The sequence below is a fragment of the Lithobates pipiens genome, unplaced genomic scaffold, assembly GCF_037356315.1.
Source record: "Lithobates pipiens isolate NorthernLeopardFrog02 unplaced genomic scaffold, aLitPip1_a1.2 Scaffold_16, whole genome shotgun sequence".
Classification (NCBI taxonomy): Eukaryota; Metazoa; Chordata; class Amphibia; order Anura; family Ranidae; genus Lithobates; species Lithobates pipiens.
This window is the reverse complement of record NW_027507748.1, coordinates 114,490,681-114,510,784: the sequence shown is the minus strand read 5'-3', so window position 1 is coordinate 114,510,784 and position 20,104 is coordinate 114,490,681. Positions and strand designations below refer to the sequence as shown.

The 20,104-nt window shown below is 40.0% G+C and overlaps 1 protein-coding gene across 5 annotated transcripts in view; it reads left to right on the top strand.

The window, feature by feature from the left end:
* SPECC1 (sperm antigen with calponin homology and coiled-coil domains 1) overlaps window positions 1-20,104 on the top strand; it is a 580,298-nt gene that overhangs the window by 402,182 nt on the left and 158,012 nt on the right. For 3 of the 5 annotated variants that reach the window (XM_077480312.1, XM_077480311.1, XM_077480313.1), the window contains one exon: window positions 791-966. In XM_077480312.1, coding sequence (XP_077336438.1) covers window positions 791-966 — 176 coding nt within the window. Of the gene's footprint in view, window positions 1-790; window positions 967-13,150; window positions 13,229-15,014; window positions 16,170-20,104 lie in introns of those variants that run through there. The other 2 variants (XM_077480314.1, XM_077480315.1) reach the window with 2 other exon arrangements.

Sequence of the window (20,104 nt, the reverse complement as noted above, 5' to 3'; positions counted from 1 at the left end):
ACCAAGGCGCTGTAGAGCACTGTGGAAGTTCGTTCATGCTTCCTGTCAGATTATACAGTCACACAGATACACTGATAGGTCTGCAGGAGACCTGTTTCTGGTGTAATGCTTTATAAGCTCCAGAAACAAAAACAAAAAAAATTATATATATATATATATATATATATATATATAATATTTGTTTTTTGTTTTTTTACCTGCAAGAAAAATGGGCATTTATTTTTTGTTAAAAGTTTAACTTCTCCTATAATATTTGGTACACTAGTGATATTTTTCAACTCTTTAAACAAGGAATTATTAAAAAAAATTTTTGCGCATTCCATCAGTCCATTTTCTGTTCTCCAAATTGATGGTGCATCATCAATAGTTTATTGGAAATGTAGTTATTCTGTTTGGGTGACTCATGCATGTTGAGACCCATATGGTGGTGTACCCAATGCCCATACCTTGGACTGAGAATTCCTGCATTTCTTTGATGGAGTCTATCCCTATAGTTATGTCACTTCAAGTGGAGTGGTCTGAATCAGTATTCACTTTCTGGGTACCATCATCCTCACAATATTAATGAAAAGCATGAAAAAAGATTGAATATAATGCTCAACCTTTTGCTGCATTAGAAGAAGAGATGGACACTTCTGCTGTGATTTGAGATGGTATGGAGATCAGGATTTGCCACTGCAGTTAGATCAGAGGAAAGGGCCATACAAATGATAAAATGGGCGAATTTACTTTTTTAAAATGTGAATGTGTCAGTGATATGTGGGCCACCTCTAACTCTTTGTTCACACAGGAGGATGCTGAAGAATGGAAGCGATTTCAAGCAGATTTACAGACAGCAGTGGTGGTTGCCAATGATATTAAATGTGAAGTTCAGCAGGAATTGCGGGCTGTAAAACGAAGGCTGCTTGAGGAAGAAGAGAGGAACGCCCGGCTTCATGGAGAACTAGAAGACATGAAGGGCAGCAGGTCAGACATGATATGTTTTACTCTTCTCTTTCTGTGTTCTGACATTTATTGCACTACAACAATGTTTATTATCCAGACTACAGTAACTGATCCAGTATGTTGCTTAGTCAACGTTAAATTAAGAAAGATGATAATCTCTGCTAAACACGGGGTAAAAAGAAATTTACTAGAGGCATTACCTCTGAGAAGGCATTAGAGCAACTCTGAGATGGGCAAGAAGAGGCATTGGAGCAGCTCAGAAGAGGGGGGAGTAGAGGCATTAGATCAGCTGTGAGATGGGCGAGGAGAGGCATTAGATAAGCTCTGAGATGAGGAAGAAATGGCATTGGATTAGCTCTGAGATGGGAGAGGAGAGGCATTAAAGCAGTCCTGGAATGGTGGAGGAGAGGCACTACATCAGCTCTGAGATGGGGAAAGATAGGCATTAGATGTGTTCTGAGATGGGGAAGGAGGAACCTAAAACACTCTGGGCACGAGGAAAAGGGTAGCTTTAGATCAGTTCTAAAGGAGGGGCTTTATACAACCCGAGGGAATGAAAGAGGGGTGTTAGGACCACCATACATTTTACAGTTTGTCTATACAATCAAATTTAGATTTATGTAATATAAGGACCTACCTAAACTATCTAATCAATCTGCAGGCGCTTGTATTAGATAGATGATAATAAATCTAAAGGAAATTGTACAGTCAGATTGTAATCTGTGTGGTGAGCTTTAGAGCTGCACGGAAAAAGAAAAATAGGTTTTCGGTTTTTTAACCACTTTCAGACCGGACCAATTTGCTGGTCAAAGACCAGACGACTTTTTGCGGTTCGGCACTGCGTCGCTTTAACTGACAATTGCGAGGTCGTGCGACGTGGCTCCCAAACAAAATTGACGTCCTTTTTTTCCCACAAATAGAGCTTTATTTTGGTGGTATTTGATCACCCCTGCGGTTTTTATTTTTTGCGCTATAAACAAAAATAGAGTGACAATTTTGAAAAAAACACATTATTTTTTACTTTTTGTTATAATAAATATCCCCCAAAAATATATAAAAAAACATTTTTTTCCCTCAGTTTAGGCAGATACGTATTCTTCTACATATTTTTGGTAAAAAAAATCACAATAAGCGATTATTGATTGGTTTGCGCAAAAGTTATAGCGTTTACAAAATAGGGATAGTTTTATAGCATTTTTATTAATTTTTTTTTTTTTTTTTTTTACTAGTAATGGCGACGATCAGCGATTTTTATTGTGACTGCGACATTGTGGGGGACCCATCGGACATTTTTGACACATTTTTGGGACCATTGTCATTTATACAGTAATTACTGCTATACAAATGCAGTGATTCCTGTGTAAATGACACTGGCAGTGAAGGGATTAACCAGTGGGTGGCAGTGTAGGGGTTAAGTGTTCCTAGGGGTGTGTTACTAACTGTGGGGGGGTTGGGCTTTCATTTAGTGAACACTGATCTCTGCTCCAATCACATGGAGCAGAGATCAGTGTCACTAGTTGCTAGGCAGAATGAAGAAATGCTGTTTACAGCGGCATTTCTTCATTTGGCCGCTCTGAGACGATCGCGGGGATGCCCGCGGCGATAGAGTCCGCGGGTCCCGCGACCGGACTCATGGGGGTCCCGACCAGCGTGGGAGCGCGCCGGCGTGCTCCCGATGGCAGGGCGACAAATTTAAAGGGACTTACGTTTGCCGCCCATTTGCCTGCCCGTGCCATTCTGTCGACGTACATCGTCGTGCGCTGGTCGGCAAGTGGTTAAACTATATTTATGGTAACCACAGGAGGGGTTTTAGTGCAGCCTGAAGGCCGGAGAAGAAGGAGCTTTAGAGGAGATTTGAGACGGATGAGGAAGCGGCCTAACAGTTGAGGCAGCCAGTGAAAGAGCTTTAGAGTATCTTGGAGGCAGCCAGATAAGGGAGCATTGCTGAGCAAGCTGGAGGACCTAAAGCTACTGTATTATTCCATGGCATATCTTCTACCTCAGAAACCATTTCCTTTCATAGCAAGAGCTACTAGAATAATCTAAACTGCCCCATTTTCTCACATGATAATGTAAAAATGTACACCTCGTTAATACTAAGAATGCCTTCCCAAATTGACAGGGGTATAGCCTCAAAGGAAACTTGTCACGATGAACACGTAAGGTTATATTGCTGATTGTGGTTCTTTAAACATTTTTTATTGTGGTTAACAAAAAATATGTTTTTCTTTAGGCTTTGTAGCCAAGTGAATATAATAATAATGAATATAATTTTGCAGGAATAATCACATACAGTGGATATAAAAAGTCTACACACCCCTGTTGAATTGTCATGTTTCTGTGCTGTAAAAAAAAAAAAAATGAGACAAAGATAAATAATTTTAGAACTTTTTCCACTTTGAATGTGACCTATAAACTGTACAACTAAATTGAAAAATAAACTGAAATCTTTTAGAGAGGGAAGTGAAAAATAAAATAATGTGGTTGCATAAGTGTGCACACCCTCTTACAACTGGGGATGTAACTGTGTTCAGAACTAAGCAATCACATTCAAATTCATGTTAAATAGGAGTCAGTACACACCTGCCATAATTTAAAGTCCCTCTTATTAACCACAAATAAAGTTCAGCTGTTCTAGTAGATCTTTCCTGGCATTTTCCTAGTCGCATCCTGCAGCAAAAGCCATGGTCAGCAGAGAGCTTCCAAAGCATCAGAGGGATCTCATTGTTAAAAGGTATCGGTCAGGAGAAGGGTACAAAAGAATTTCCAAGCCATTGGATATGCCATGGAACACAGTGAAGACAGCCATCATCAAGTGCCGAAAATATGGTACAATAGTGAAATTACCAAGAACTGGACGTCCCTCCAAAATTGATGGAAAGACGAGAAGAAAACTGGTCAGGGAGGCTGCCAAAAGGCCTACAGCAACATTAAAGGAGCCACAGGAATATCTGGCAAGTACTGGCTGTGTGGTACATGTGACAACAATCTTCCGTATTCTTCATATGTCTGGGCTATGGGGTAGAGTGGCAAGATGGAGGCCCTTTCTTACAAAGAAAAACACCCAAGCCCAGCTAAATTTGCGAAAAAACATCTGAAGTCTCCGAAAAGCATTTGGGAAAATGTGTTAGGGTCTGATGAAACCGAGGTTGAAATTTTTGTCCATAATTCCAAAAGATATGTTTGGCGCAAAAACAACACTGCACATCACCAAAAGAACACCATACCCACAGTGAAGCATGGTGGTGACAGCATCATACTTTGGGGCTGTTTTTCTTTAGCTGGAACAGGAGCCTTAGTCAAGGTAGAGCAGTTCCAAATGCCAGTCAATGCTGGCACAAAACCTTCAGACTTCTGCTAGAAAGCTAAACATGAGGAGGAATTTCATCTTTCAGCATGACAATGACCCAAAGCATACATCCAAATCAGCAAAGGAATGGCTTCACCAGAAAAAGAATAATGTTTTGGAATGGCCCAGCCAAAACCCAGACCTGAATCTGATGGGGTGATCTGAAGAGGGCTGTGCACAGGAGATGCCCTCGCAATCTGACAGATTTGGAGTGTTTTTGCAAAAAAGAGTTGGCAAATATTGCCAAGTCAAGATGTGCCACGCTGATAGACTCATACCCAAAAAGACTAAGTGCTGTAATAAAATCAAAAGGTGCTTCAACTAAGTATTCATTTAAGGGTGTGCACACTTATGCAACCAAATGATTTTAGTTTTTTATTTTTACTTCTATCCACCTAAAAGATTTCAGTTTTGTTGTTCAGCTGAGTTGTACAGTTTATAGGTCACATTAAAGGTGAAAAAAGTTCTGAAATTATTATTTTCTTTGTCTAATTTTTTTACTTCACAGAAACCTGACATTTTGACAGGGGTGTGTAGACTTTTTATACCCACTGTAGGTGCTCTTGAGGCTGCTTTCCAGCAAACTGATGTATTGCTTTGATCTGAAGCACCTGAATGGGCTATATATGTAGAATGCGTCTGGTAATTTACCACCTCCTAACAAGCCCATATGGGTTTTCTTTAGGATGAACCGGCCGATGTTCAATCAATGTATTGGCAGGCTGATTGTTCCAAAGTCAATCCATTGATTGACTTGAGTATAACCCGCCTGTCAAATATTTTCATAAAGCAGCTATAGCTATTAACCATAATAATTGTGTTCCACCGGCCGGGAAGCTCCCTGCGCCCAGCCACTTGATGGAGGCATTCCCCCATCAACACTGACAGTGTTGATGGAGGAATCTAGCAGTTTTCTTTCCTTTCATTATGAAAATTGACTCATTTATGGGTTGCCTAAGGCCTGATTCCACACCTATGCATTTTTAGTGCTTTTTGCATTTTGCAGATTTGCTCTACAGGACGTGTTCCATAGGAAACCATGTTACATGAACTGTAGTGCAAATCTGCAGAATGCAAAAAGCACTAAAAATGCATAGGTGTGAATCAGGCCTCAGTGAGCAGTGTGGGGCTTTCTTATAAAAAAAGCCATCTATGCTTAGCAAAAAAAAGTAGGGCTCATGTAAATGTTTTGTAACACAAAACGTGTCGAGGAAGAAAATATACAAAATGTTTTAGTTGTTCAAAAATATTAAAATGAAATTGACCATAAACCTTTCTAGTTTCCTCCAATGAAATCCATTATTAATTCTTTTTGCACATGGGGAATACACACTGAGATAAAAGTGTGGTAACCATTTCATTTTGACTATATTTTACAAGAACTATTTTCTGAGCTCTTGAAGATATTCATTCAAACAATATTTCGTGTTTGTTTGCATAGGTTAGGCTTTACTGATATGGAAAAACAATGCACAGTATTTTTAAGTAAGGCAGCTTGTGATGGAAATAGTCACTGATTTCTATATAGAACATTCACAGTTAATGGCTGAAGCAATGCATACTTACAAGTAACAGTCACTGCAAGTAATACCACATATCTGGTCTGCCTATGTGCTTCTGCTTCTCCATGTGTTTTGTTTGTGTTTTTGTGCTTTTACTGGTGAGGTGTAACTTTAACACTTTCCCAAGTATAATTTATGTACGATAACTCTGTTTTAACTTTGTTTTTTGGTAATTTTGTGTTTTAATTAAATACTGTGATTGTTAAATGTCTATTGTCCACAGCAGTGCCGTGAGCTATTCTTAATTTGTAGTAGATTCAGGCTAAACCTGAAAAAACTTTTTTCTAGAAGCCGTTAATACAATTTTCCTAAATATACAATTAAAGCTAAACTGGGATAATTGCTTTGTAAATTACATATACAGTTTAATAACAAGAGGGTGTGTATTCTTACTTAAAACTTTAATGCGCTTTGTGTATCCAGATCTGTGCAGTAACTCTGTGTGAAACATTACTTCTGTGCAGTTTTTCCTTTAATCAAGACCAGTCACCAGTGGCTGACCCCCTAAACCATGTGTCCCTAATCTACATGCAGGGCACCGAACGCATGGATTATTTTTATTTATTTTTTTGTGAAGCACAGGATTAGAGCCTGAGGCTCTAATTGGCTTCAAAAAAAGAGTGGTCTTGGAGCGCAGAGCACTGCCCCCTGAGCCCACCCAGTTGTGTGACAATAGCGAATTAGTATTTCGCTATTGTCCCCCTTCTGTAGTTTTCTACAGGCAGCCTGTACTGGGTGGGTCTGCTAGGTCTTTCCTACAGCTCTGCTTATGAAAAGCAATATGATGTCACTACTACATTTGCATGGTGATATCTGAGTTTGAAGAGGCATTTTATAAACACAGAGTGGAATTATATAATTTGTGGCTTTTGGGAAATATATTTGTGCCTGGAGTTCAGCTTTAAGCTGAAAAAAAAGTATAATAATCCACCTAGATGGGGATCTGTACATGTGACTGAAAGTGGCTCATGCACCATTTAGATTAACCATTTTCAGTCTTACAATGTCAATTTGTTCTGGAATGCAGATGAGATGATCTGCTGTGCCCATTTATTAAAGTAACGGAAGGGGCAACAATGTGCAAAAAAGTAGAAAATAACAGTAAGAGTTTACTTATTACAGTTGCATTGGCAAAAGAAAATTTCTTGGTAAATCTAGATTACGGTGGGGTACAATGAAAACGAACAGGATCTTGTGCCAAATCCAAAAGGGGTCTCCTCTAATATCTCATAAAAAAATGATTGAGGCTCCTGCTCACCAGAGTGTTTTTTTTTTTTTTTCCCCATGTTCAGACAAGCCTATTATTGGCTCAGGTGGCAAATAATTTAGGGGCATAGGCTGTTTCATCCTGTATAGCAAGGGTGGTCCAGCGTTTTGCCCTTCCTGGGCCACATTAAAAGAAAATGAATCGATTTGGGCCACACATAAATTACCCTAACAATAAGGATAGCTGATGATCAAAACATTCAGGCAGATCACAAGTTAACAATCACTGATCTAGATAATGTATCTGAGTAATAAAACTTTATTTTTTGTATTTATTTTTATTATAAAAGTAAAAGAGGGCAACCTAAAACTAGGACGATACTCGACACTGTTTTTGAGAAACTAACGCATCAATATCTGGCTCGATGGATGTAGTAGCAATTCTTAATGAATTCTCAAGGTGCTCATCAGATTTTGTAATGGCCTTTGCGTCCTTCATCTTTGAAAATAGTTGCTGACAAATATATAGGTGTTGCCGAAAACTCATGAAATGAATAAGGTGTGATTGTGAAAAATTGGATATTTTTCTTCGGGAAGATAAAACTTTTTCTTTGGTTGCATGTGTTTGCTAAGTGTAAACGCATTTTTCCAAAAAAAAAAAAAAAAAGTCATTTTTTAAGTAAGCTTGCAATTATGTGTTGGGCCGCATTTGTAGCCATCTTGGGCTGTATGCGGATCGTGGGCTGTAGGTTGGACACTCGTGCTGTATTGGCTTAGGCTGTATTGTGAACACAACGCTTCTATGAAAGGATGGCGCTGTGACTCCAGAGGCAGCTACGAGCTGTATGTGCCCTATAGTTTGGTCTCTGCTTTTACATATTGCTTTCAGAAGCAATGCCAGAGGGTGACTTAGGCTGGCAATTAGACAGAAGGTCCGTTGATATAGAAGGGATTATTTGAGGTAGACTTTAACTGCTATTAACAAGATTAATTGATTGCACATTTGCAGCTCTACCCTTCACAATTATGGATCATTTTGTTAATCCTTTATGTACTGTTAGTAACAGGTAAGATCTCACTTGCCTTTCACTCTCTAAAAGCTTGACCATCATGCAAACATTATTCTTAAGGTGCTAAACTGACTTTAAAATGTTTCATTAGTACAGAAAAGGTTTTTTGTTAAAGGTGGATTTGCCCTACTTGCCCCAACTGAAATGTCAGTTGACATTTCATATGCATGCCAAAAGACCGGTCCATAAAGCATACCTCTTTCTTATATTGCCCTTTCCCACAACATTTGTGGAGGTCCTTTACATGCACTAAAAACTGTACATACTGATCTTTTTTTTCCCGCATGAATGTGCACTGCTCCACCGCTGAGATCTTCTGCTGCAATCAGAATAGAAACGCCTCCAGGAGTGTGGATCTCCTAGGCCTCCCTCGGCTCTCACTGGTTTCTCCTTCTGACCTCTACATCACAACTATTCTGACCAGGAGATTGAGAACTCCTGATGTGTCAGTTTTCCTTTGTACCTGAAGACTTGTTAGCATTGGAGTTACCTTTGGCAGTGGGGACAACAGGAAAGGGGAGCATGTCCTATGTTTGCTGGCATGCCTTGCTTTAAAGTTTTTATAGCAACAGGGTCAGTAGAAAGCAGAAGCCAAAAAGTAAACTCTCTCCTGCACTCAAGTATGGTGCTTAGTCAGTAGACTCCCTCTGTTTTTTTTTAGCACTTCCTTGTCTGTATGATATAGATTCTTCCTATTGGCTATACAGCAGTGAGGTTCTCTTAGAATCCAGAAGAGGGGTGACCACCCGAAGAGGGACCCCACCTCATGTTCGCAGATTAGGAGAGAAGAGTGGGGCCTGGAGTGTCAAGTGACTGTGGTTTGGGTAAGAATTAAAGGCATTTAGATTTAGCTAGAAGGGGAATGGGGGGGGGGGGCCGGATTTATCAGGAGATGAGCTTTAGCGAATAATCTAAGCTTTTGAGGTCTTTTATCAACATGTAGGCGTTCGATCGTGTGCAGAGATCATGAACAAATTTCAGTGCTGGACTCTGAAATGAAGTATGCTAATATCCTTGCAATGTAGGTAATGGGAGGATTGTATTTTTGCCTGGAAACCTGCAGCTGTGCATTTACATATTATAAATCTGCAATATGTATATTTGCCCTTCTATTTAGCCAATTTAGGACTAAATATTATGATTGTTTAATAAGCCCAGTCTAAATTGCAGCTATTTTATATTTATTTTAAATTACATGTAAACCCTAACTGAATGACATTTGGCTTGCACAAGAGATGTGCATCATAAACATTATATATATATATATATATATATATATATATATATATATATATATATATATATATATATATATATATATATAAAAATATATATATATAAATATTTTTATTTTTATTTTTTTATCGCATATTCTTTTCCCTATTTTATAATACTTTGTTTTGTATAAGCACAACTGATCCATGCAGCCTCTTTGCAGACAGTTCCTGTCTAATTGCGTGCTCTCCAGCAACTGCTGCATATAATTTCCCGGGCCACATTTTCTGATGGTGACAACAGTGAAACATGTCAGTGCAATATATACTGGCATGACCACTTGTCACCTGATCACATGAGACTACAGTGTAGAAGCACAATTGGGAGACAGAGGGTTGTCACCTTAAAATAGGAAGTGCCTTTAATAAGGATCTTCATGGCCGAATCACCATGTTTTAACTTAATGAAAACTGCAGATTTCAAAGTACTATAAATAACTTTTGAAATGTCATTAAAATGTTAAAGGAGAAGTATGGGCAAAGCTATTTTGACTCCACTTCTCTGATGGATCACAGGAGTGCTAAAGCCCGCTGTCGGCTGATGTAACTCCGCTAGTCCAGGCTCTGGAAAGATCCCAACTTTACAGTCACGGTCCACTTTGATGCCTGGACCGGCAGCTTTATCAGAGAGCCACTGGGAGACTGAGCCAGCCACTCCTGCCCCCTTCATAGCCCTGAGCTCCAGTAAGTGCTGGAGGGGCTGAGTAGAGAGTCACCGGCTCTCTGCAGACTGATTACTGAGCGATCGGCAGTCTTTGATCATTCAGTTCTCGGTGTAGAGCCATTGGGGGACATCTGCAGCTGGGATTGGTGCTGCAGCCACCTAGGCGAGTATGATTGTTTACTTTTTTTGTATTCCTAAACTGCTCTTTTAAATCCTTTTATGCGATTGTAGACATTGGGTTACCAATACTCTGATTATCTCTGTTGTCTGTGATCAGTGCTAATGGCTCAAATAGAGCTGCATTTTTCCGCTTTACATTTTTATGCAATAGTGTTTATACACATCTTTATAAAACTAGGCAGCCCATGATCTGTAAAAGCCAACAACTTAAGTCTTTATGCCGAGGGCATTGGTCTGCCCTTGCTCACAGTGAGACATCAGTGCTAGGAGACAGACGGGCAGACTTCCCAGGGATTGGATTTAGGGGAAGTGTCCTAAGTACTGTAATTGAAGTTGTATATACATAAACATGGCACTGTACATTCCTCTTAGCCGGCACTGGGGCTTCTGCCATATGTGAGTGGGGATATGTCTGGGTTATACAATATGTCTCTCTTTATGTATACTCACTTTTATCCTTGTCTCCTCATCCGTATTAATAACATGGACTCTAAGCCAGCAATATCGTTAAAATATTCCACTTTGTTTTTATTATTGTTTCAACTTTTATAAAAGCAGATTTCTAATCCCCTAATAGCAAGAGAAAGCAATAATATAAACTTAGTGTTATGTGTAAATAAAATTGTATCTATTGTGCAAATAGTTATAAAACCGCAAATTATACCCACGTCTTGTTATAAAAAAAAATATGTTTTTGGTTATTGAGCAGGAAAAGGAGGCAAACACGAATATGCTGTTTAGCACTTTTATTGTCTTAACCACTTCAGCCCTGGAAAATTTGGCTGCTCAATGACCAAACCATTTTTTGCGATATGGCACTGTTGCTTTAACTGACAGTTGCTATACGCTATACCCAAACAAAGTTGATGTCCTTTTTTTTCCCCACAAATGGAGCTTTCTTTTGGTGGTATTTGATCGCCTCTGCGGTTTTTATTCTTTGCGCTATAAACAAAAAAAGAGTAACCATTTTGAAAAAAAAAACACTATCTTTTACTTTTTGCTATAATAAATATCCCACTTTTTTTTTATCAAAAAAAAAATTTTTTCCTCAGTTCAGGCTGATATGTATTTTTCGACATATTTTTGGTAAAAAAATATAAATCGCAATAGGCGTATATTGATTGGTTTGCACAAACGTTATAGCGTCTAGAAAATAGGGGATAGATTTATGTTATTTTTATTATTTTTACTAGTAATGGCAGCGATTTTTTTTATCGGGACTGCGATATTGCGGTGGACAGATCAGACTTTTTTGACACATTTTTGGGACCATTGACAATTATACAGCGATCGGTGCTATAAAAATGCACTGATTTACTGTATAAATGTCACTGGCAGGGAAGGGGTTAACAGTAGGGGTGATCAAGGGGTTAACTGTTCCCTCACTGTATTCTAACTGTAGGGGAGATGGGACTGTCTAGGAGGAGAGAGATCGGTGTTTACACTTAGTATGAACACACGATCTGTCTCTACTCCCCTGAGAGAACCAGGATCGGTGTGTTTACACACACAGATCCGGTTCTCGCTCTCACGCGTGATCGTGGGCACCAGGCACTCACATCGGTGCCTGATGAGAACGCCCCTAGTGGCCAAAAGGTGAAGCGACGTAAGGTAACGTCGTTTTGCCCAGCCATGCCATTCTGCTACTGTAAAACTGCAGCGGCTGGTCGACAAGTGGTTAAAAGAATGCCTTGAAGCACAGTTCATGCTTGGGTATTCTTGAATTGCAGACAGGCTGTGTATAGAGTAATAAACATGTTTTTTTTTGTTTGTTTTTTTTTTGTGCTAAAATAGCTTCTTTTAGCAGCATGCTAGAGAGTCGGACTGCTGCCCAGTTCTTGGTCCGACGCTTCCACCCTCCTAGTACTCCAATCGGCAGCACAAGTGCTCCCTGAGGATCACTGTTGATTGGAACACTGAGCAAGGGACATCAAACCACTGGAGACCTGGGCTGCTGTACTCTGTGTTAAGCAGTCCATCTCCTTAGTGTGCTTCTAGAACAGGGTATGTATGTATTTAAAAAAAAAATAAATAAAAAATAGTAAAAAAAAATTAATATGTATATGCATCCTGACTGCATTTCAGTAATGAATATGGGAAAAAATGCAGACATGAAGGTGCAATCCTAGCCTAGTAAGCTGGATTTATTTTATATACACTATAACTAATAAACAAGCAGCATCGGAGGTATATAGTTTGTTTTAGAGCAATAATTTCATAATGTATACCAGTTTGATGGAACTTACCTACATGAAAGCTACTTTAGACTAAATAAAAATGTGTTAGAAATTTTGATTAAAACGAATTTAGTCTTGGGTAATTTTCCAGCAAGGTTCAACTGTCTGTTGGCTTTTGAAATGTCACTGGCACCTTCCAGTAGATTTCTTTTCTGAGCTACAAAATCCACCACCTGCCCAAAGTAGTCATATTTAATGTGTGTGCTGGATTGTTACTGCTAAAGCTGGCTAGCGATCGATCAAAATTCAGCCGGTTCAGCAGGGCCAGACGAATTTTGATTTCAAGTGTGGCCATTCCTGCTCAACAGAAGTTGATCTAACAATTGACTTTTATGGAACGCCTTGTTGGAAAATATTTATTGATTTGTGGCTGCAGCCAAGTTTTCTCTTAAGTCAAAAATTGTAATGACCACTGTAGAGTCTGTGTCTCAAAGGGGTTTGGGTGAGGTTCCCCAATAAGACATGGAAGAAGATCCATTTTGGAAGCTGACATATGCAGCCTGTTAGCCGCTAGCTGGTGGACCACCCTGTTTTTGAGAACTTTTATAAAGGACTAGTGGATCAGAGCCCAATACTGAATTCCTCTATTGGCACATAGCCTTCCTGTATAGGACATACATCTCTGGCTGGCCATGAGTCTGATGTGCTCCTTCTGCTGTTAAGGGGGAAAAAGATGCTCACCGCTCAAGACCTTCTAAGAACTGGCAGAATAAATTCTGATGCAAGCAACAAAGATAAGAGGTAAGATACCTTCTAAAGTGCACAGCAGCTAATTATAAACAGAATGCACATAGCAGATTTATATTGTACATAAGGTTGAAGTGAAATATGGAAGTGTCTTCCGTAGCAACTAATTAGCAGTCGGCTTTTGACCTGTATGAGAAATAACCCAGCAGTACCTCCTAAATTGTAAATTTTGTAATCCCAGCAGTTTTTTTAAATGTTATTTATATTCACTGGTAAATCCATAAATTTTCTCTTAAAAGCTGAAACAGACAATTGTATTGTATTGCTTATAATATAATTTGAGACTATAAGGCAAAAGTTCTTATAAAACTAGTGCAGCTACTGTGTCAGTATCAGTAATGCTGCGTACACATGGCCGGAATTATGGTCGGAAAAAGCTCTGATGGTTTTCCCAACGGAATTCTGCTCAAGCTTGTGTTGCCTACACATAGTCACACCAAATTCCGACCGTCAAGAACACGGTGACGTACAACACTGACATACAACACTATGACGAGCCACAAAAAATTAAGTTCAATGCTTCCGAGCATGCGTCAAATTGTTTCCGAGCATGCATCGGAAATTTGCACGTTGGAATTGCCACAGATGATCGGAATTTCCAATAGAAAGTTTTTCCGTCTGAAAAATTGAGAACATGCGCTCAAATTTTTGCTGGCGGGAATACTGCCTTCAAAATTGGAGCATACATACGGTTGCATTTTCCGATGAAAAGCTCTCATCTGTCTTTTGCTAGCCAGATTTCCGATCGTGTGTACTCGACATTAGGTTAACCATACAAATATAGATTTTTCTCATTCATCAAATAATTTCCCCAATAGCCAAACAGTTTTGGCTATTGTATTTAGGCAACTGCTGGCAATCAAGGCTGTCTAAATACCCAACTAATGACTGTATCCTATAAGATGCAGTCACTGTCAGCTGACAATTCTCCAACTGGCTCCTTTGATTTTTACAGTGAAGGTGTTTTCTGAGCCGGGTTTTGCACCCGAGGCTCACATTTCAGCCTATTTCTGAATTACTTCTGAAATTCGAGCCACAAATCGCTAGCAAAAGTAAGGGTTATTGGCCAAACACACACCATATGTGTTGCATTTTCTATTACGGATTTCCTAAACCTCATAAAAGCAATCAAACATAACTGAATTATGCTTTTCCCATTCCTTTTTAATAATCAGGGATTGATTTACTAAAACTGGAATGTGCTTCCATTTTTTATTTTTTTTGTCAAAGCTTAATTGAGCAAGCTGAGGTTAGAAGCTGATTGGCTACCATGCCCAGCTGCACCAGATTTTGCACTCTACAGTTTTAGTAAATCAAACCCATAGTGGGTCCTATAGAGGTCTGCTGGGTTTGGAATGTTCTGTGAATCATATTTTTTTACCTCCTAAATTTGCTCATATCTGAACAGGTTGATACTAATACATACAGAATAAACACAAACTGTTACACTGACATGTTGTATAGACTTTAGCAGAGGCAGTAGACAAGTCAAGATTTCCCCCATTGTTTTTTGTTTGTGCATTTATCTCTACTGTCCGGTACTTACATTTTATGTTCTGTTCCTGTCCAGCTATATGTGCGCTTAATGTTGCAACTGTGTGTGCATTCTGACATAGGGAATTATCAGTTGAAAAAACTACCTCTCAAACACCCATGAAATTTATTTTTAATTTATATATATATATATATATATATATATATATATATATATATATATATATATATATACAGTGTATTTTCTCTGCATAGTTTGCACTAATTTTTACCCTGTTTTTTTCAGTTATGCGGCCTGTGCCAGTTAACAGTGGGATGAAGCTGAAATAACTGGATCCAGAATCTGACCATACAAAAGCGGACTTTTTTGTTTCAGAGCCACATCTCTGCTATTTTTCTCCTTTCATCTTTACTGTCATCTGTGGAGAATAATAATGTATATATTGCAGGATAATTGTAAGGGAATTTCCAACCGAGTCAGGTTGCTTGGGGGATGGACTGCATCCCTCAAGGCTCTCCAGCTTTCACAAAACCAGGAGCTGTTTCCAGATCTGACCTACAGCACCACCTAGAGGTGAATCAGACAGTGGGATAGATATTCAAATATTAAGACTTTCCGAGTGTCACGGCCATTGTTTAAGTGGACTGTAGATTGATGATAAATGTGAACAAAGGCAGAAGGCAGGATTTCCTCTGTTAATTTAGTGGGAAGCCGTTTCAACACAGTGGGTTTGGAATCACGTGAGGTTTAGGAAGGGTTTATTGAGAAGGGTCAATGAGAATAAGAATACCAAAAGCATATATATATATATATATATATATCTATCCCAGCCACCTGGAAACGTTTTCCAGCAAAGTCCTTTGATATCTCTTTTAACAGTCCGTATTACATTTTAAATATATGTTGCATCCCCTTAAAATCTTGATTAGCAGTATTGTCAAGTATTCATTCCTTGATGTACATATTGACAGCTGGGCATGCAAGATAATGTCTTGGTTCTTTACCAGTTTTGCTATATTCTGTTGGTCATTTTACATTCTTATTTTTGACCCACAAATACGGGCATTATTTTTTAAATATGCTCATTTATCGTGTGTATTGGCAAGGCGCAGCTCAAGTGTTGGCTGTAGTTGTCATTTGTTGTCGACTTCTGAATGTTGAACTTTATCACTCAACCACTAGGTGGCAGTGCATGCTTTTTAGTGTCTTTTGAAACCCTTTCACCAAGCTTGCACTGATAATAATTATCATTTTGTATACTTGTATAATGTTGCATTGAAAAAATGCTGTTTATTCTCAGCTGCCATAGCTGTTTTTGTTGCATATCTATTCACTGTTATGTCTCAGGTTAAAGTGAAACCTCAGGCTAATATAAAAACAATTTAGTGCATTAATGTACTCATTTACAATCATTAAATATATTTTAAAATGCTGCTATTATCATCGCCTGAAATGTTTCTTTATATTATTGTCCCATAATCCCCTTAAGGGCAGAAAGTAGGAAATAATACATGCTGAAATGAATTGCACAATACTTTTGTTCTAACTGGCAAGTAAAGTGTTTAGTTAGAGATGACGAACCAAGGAAAAACCTTTGTATGGTGATACACTTTCAAAGTGTGATAGGGGATATAGAATCAGTAATGAGTTGTCATGTCACCTTCTGATTGAAATGACAAATATTTTCGCAGATACAATTATTCAGATCAATATATGGTATAAGCCCACCATATCAGTCCTTTTTTAGGTGAGAATAAAATCTGACTTGCAGTTTTTCTAAATGGAAAACATTTTTTTTACCTTATTGTATTCCCTGCCTCCCCCCAAACACTTATCTGACTCCTATCACCGATCCAGCGCTGTCCCAGCTGCAGCACTGCTTTCCTCTCTTTCTGGTTTCACGGGAGACAGTGTGAGCAGCGGGAGCCACAGACTTTTTCTGCCGTCAGTCAAACTCTTGTTAGGAGGGAGTGGGGGGTGTCTATGGAGGAACCCAGCCAGACTCTGGAGCTCTTCCAAGCGGGTGCCCCCTTAGCACCCAGCTTGCTGAGGGGGGAGATGTAGACAGTGCTGGTGGGGGACTGCCAAAGAGGAGGTAAGGGACTACTCTGTGCAGTATCATTGCACAGAGCCACTTTCTCCCCTCAGGTTGAGATTTTGATATATGCAGAAGTTGTATTGATTTCTGTAACAGGTTCCCCTTAATTTGCATAATTAATGCCCACATTAATGTGGTCCTGAAGGCTATTTGTTTTTTATTAAAATTAAACTTGCTTGCTCTTTGCAACAATAATACTCAGAGTGCGCCCTTACCTTTTCATTTGCTGGTCCCACGCTGGCACTATCTACTGCTTCTTCCTGTAGGTGCCCCCATAGCAAGCCATGTGCTATAGGAGCATCTGTGTGGGCATGCTCCCGGGCTGGGTTGTGACCATGGCTCCTCCTGCTCTTAGTCTCCTGTGAGACCAGGCAGAGAGAGATTGTGAGAGGACTCAGGTAAGTTTTCAGGGAATGGGAAATCTTATTATGTGCATCTTAGAATTCGCTAAACCTCACTTCACCTTTTAGTGTGTCGCCCTTCACCCTACTTTCCAGAGAGACAGCAGCCAATATGTGGGTACTTTTTTGGACAGTAGGGTGTCTGGGGGGATATCAGAGCACTGAAGGATCTTGTAATGCAAATGAGAACATTTGGGAACTGCCAAAAATATGACCTGACACTTGTAGAATCTGTTCCCAACATTTATGTAATTGTAAACCTGAACAATGACCTTCCTTTATCTGCTCTCTATTGGTATGTTAAATATAATATTGAAAGTGTTTTGTTCTGTAAAAAAAAACTACTGGTTGCTTTTGCCAGAAATCCAGTGAGCTCATACTTTCATGCACACATCGCTTGTGCTGCTCCATAATAGGTAGCATTGTTCCCAGCTTTTACGATGGACTACAAAACACTTTTCCTAATGGGAAGGGGGGGGGGTGTTTTAAAGTTCTAAAAACATCCTGTCTTGGGCTACTTTCACATTGAGATGCTTTGCAGGCACTATATCGCTAAAAATGGCTCCTGCAAAGCGCCCTGAAAGAGGCGCTCAATTCACTCCAATGTGAAAGTCCGAGGGCTTTCACACTGAAGTGGTGCGCTTGCAGGACGGTCAAACAGGTCCTGCAAGCCACATCTTTGCAGCGCTATAGGACTGGTGTATTCACCGCTCCTAAAGCGCACCTTCCCATTGAAAACAATGGGGCAGCACCGCAATCCTGCCGGCAAAGCGCAGCTGCAGCGGCGTTTTGCGGGCGGTTTTAACCCTTTTTTGTCATCGCTACTGGAGTTTTAAAAAAGCAATTATATGCTTCCAACTTTGTGGGAACAGCTTAGGGATGGCTCCTTCCTGTTCCAACATGACTGCACACCAGTACACAAAGCAAGGTCCATAAGGTCATGGACGAGCGAGTTTGGGGTGGAGGAACTTGACTGGCCTGCACAAATGCGCTTCTGGAAGAATGGTCAAACATACCCATAGACACACTCCTAAACCTTGTGGACAGCCTTCCCAGAAGAGTTGAAGCTGTTATAGCTGCAAAGGGTGGGAAAACGGAATATTAAACTCCTACGGATTAAAACTAGAAGTTCGTGTGCATGTAAATGTGTCCCAATACTTTTGACAATATAGTGTCTATGGGGTGCTTATACCTCTAGTCATTATAGCCAAAAATAGGACCTGTTTGTTGCCATTCCTTCCTCCTTTAGAATGTTTTAGTTAGATCTTGAAAAAAACTTCAGCGCCTATAGTGCAATAGACGCGTCTTCTTTTCTTCTCTATGCGTTCAAATACAGGGACAGGCAAAGCAATGTAATTTGTTGGAATGTCAGATCTTTCATTTTAGCTGTTCTCCCAGTGTATTGAAAGAATCATTAATTGTTCATATAACGTGATTTCTACAGCTTTTTATTTCCATCTAAATTCCATTTACATTGTCCAATTTGCCATTGTTTTCTTCTTTAGAAACCACTGAAGTATTTTTGTAATTTAGTTACAGAAAGTGTTGTCCTTTTAAAGCCCGTATTCCTTGAAGTTATCATAATGGAATTTATTCTTGCCTCATTACTGAATCAGACAGTTTGAAGCCGTGTCTCATGACAGCTCCACTTGTTCTTTACCTAGTTTGCATTGACCAATGTAGGTAATGTGGATCACAGAGAAGGAACCTCCATTCTAATGCTAATCTCAGTTCAGTAAGGCTTGGTGAAGTCATATGTCGTTGCTTAACTATAGCTCATTTCTGTGTCCTTATTACAAGAGAAGTATGGGCAAAAGTTCTTTTTTGGCCATACTTCTCCTGTGGGTTACAGGACTGCACTTAGTTCTTCACGCCTGTCACCCATATTCAGCCAAAACCTGTCACCAGTGTCACAGATCCTATGTCACAGATCCTGACATTAATACTTGGATACACCGAGGACAGCTGGCTCAGTCTCTTGGCTCACTGCTGAGAGCCTGAGCCAGTAGCCCCTACCCCCTCCACAACCTGGCGCTTCAGTGAGTGTTGGAGGGGCAGAGCAGAGAGCTGGTGATTAACAGTCATCACTCTCTGCTCAGTGAAGATCAAGAACTGAGCAATTGGCAGTCATGTAATCACTCAGTTCTCAGTCTTAGAGCCGGCAGGCCCTAAGACTGAGAACTACTCTGAGAACTACTAATGGACTACTATGCATCGCATAGTAGTCCATTATGTGTCACTTACCGGATGGATGGAGACACACACACACAGGGATGGATGGATGGATGGAGACACACACACACAGGGATGGATGGATGGATGGATGGAGACACACACACACAGGGATGGATGGATGGATGGATGGAGACACACACACACATGGATGGATGGATGGACACACACACACACAGGGATGGATGGACAGACACACAGGGATGGACGGACACACAGGGATGGACGGACACACAGGGATGGACGGACACACACACAGGGATGGACAGGCATGTCTCACCCTCGGCTTATACACGAGTCAATAAGTTTGCCAGTTTTTTTGGGGGTAAATTGGGGGCCTCGGCTTATATTCGGGTCGGCCTATACTCGAGTATATACATGTGCACTGTGTCTCCTTTGTGTAACTGTATTGTGGAAAATACCTTATTTACAGCGCTCCCGTTCAAAATACTTTAGAGGGAGGGGCTGAGATCTCTGCTGGCGTCAGCCCCGCACCAATCACTGCAGAGGGAGTGGGCGCTGACGTCAGGAGGAGAGGAGAAAATCTCCAGCAGGTCACGTGAGCGCCCAGTGGCGCTGTAGATAAGGTATTTTCCACAATAAAAGTACACAAGGAGACACACTGCACATTATATAATCCTTTT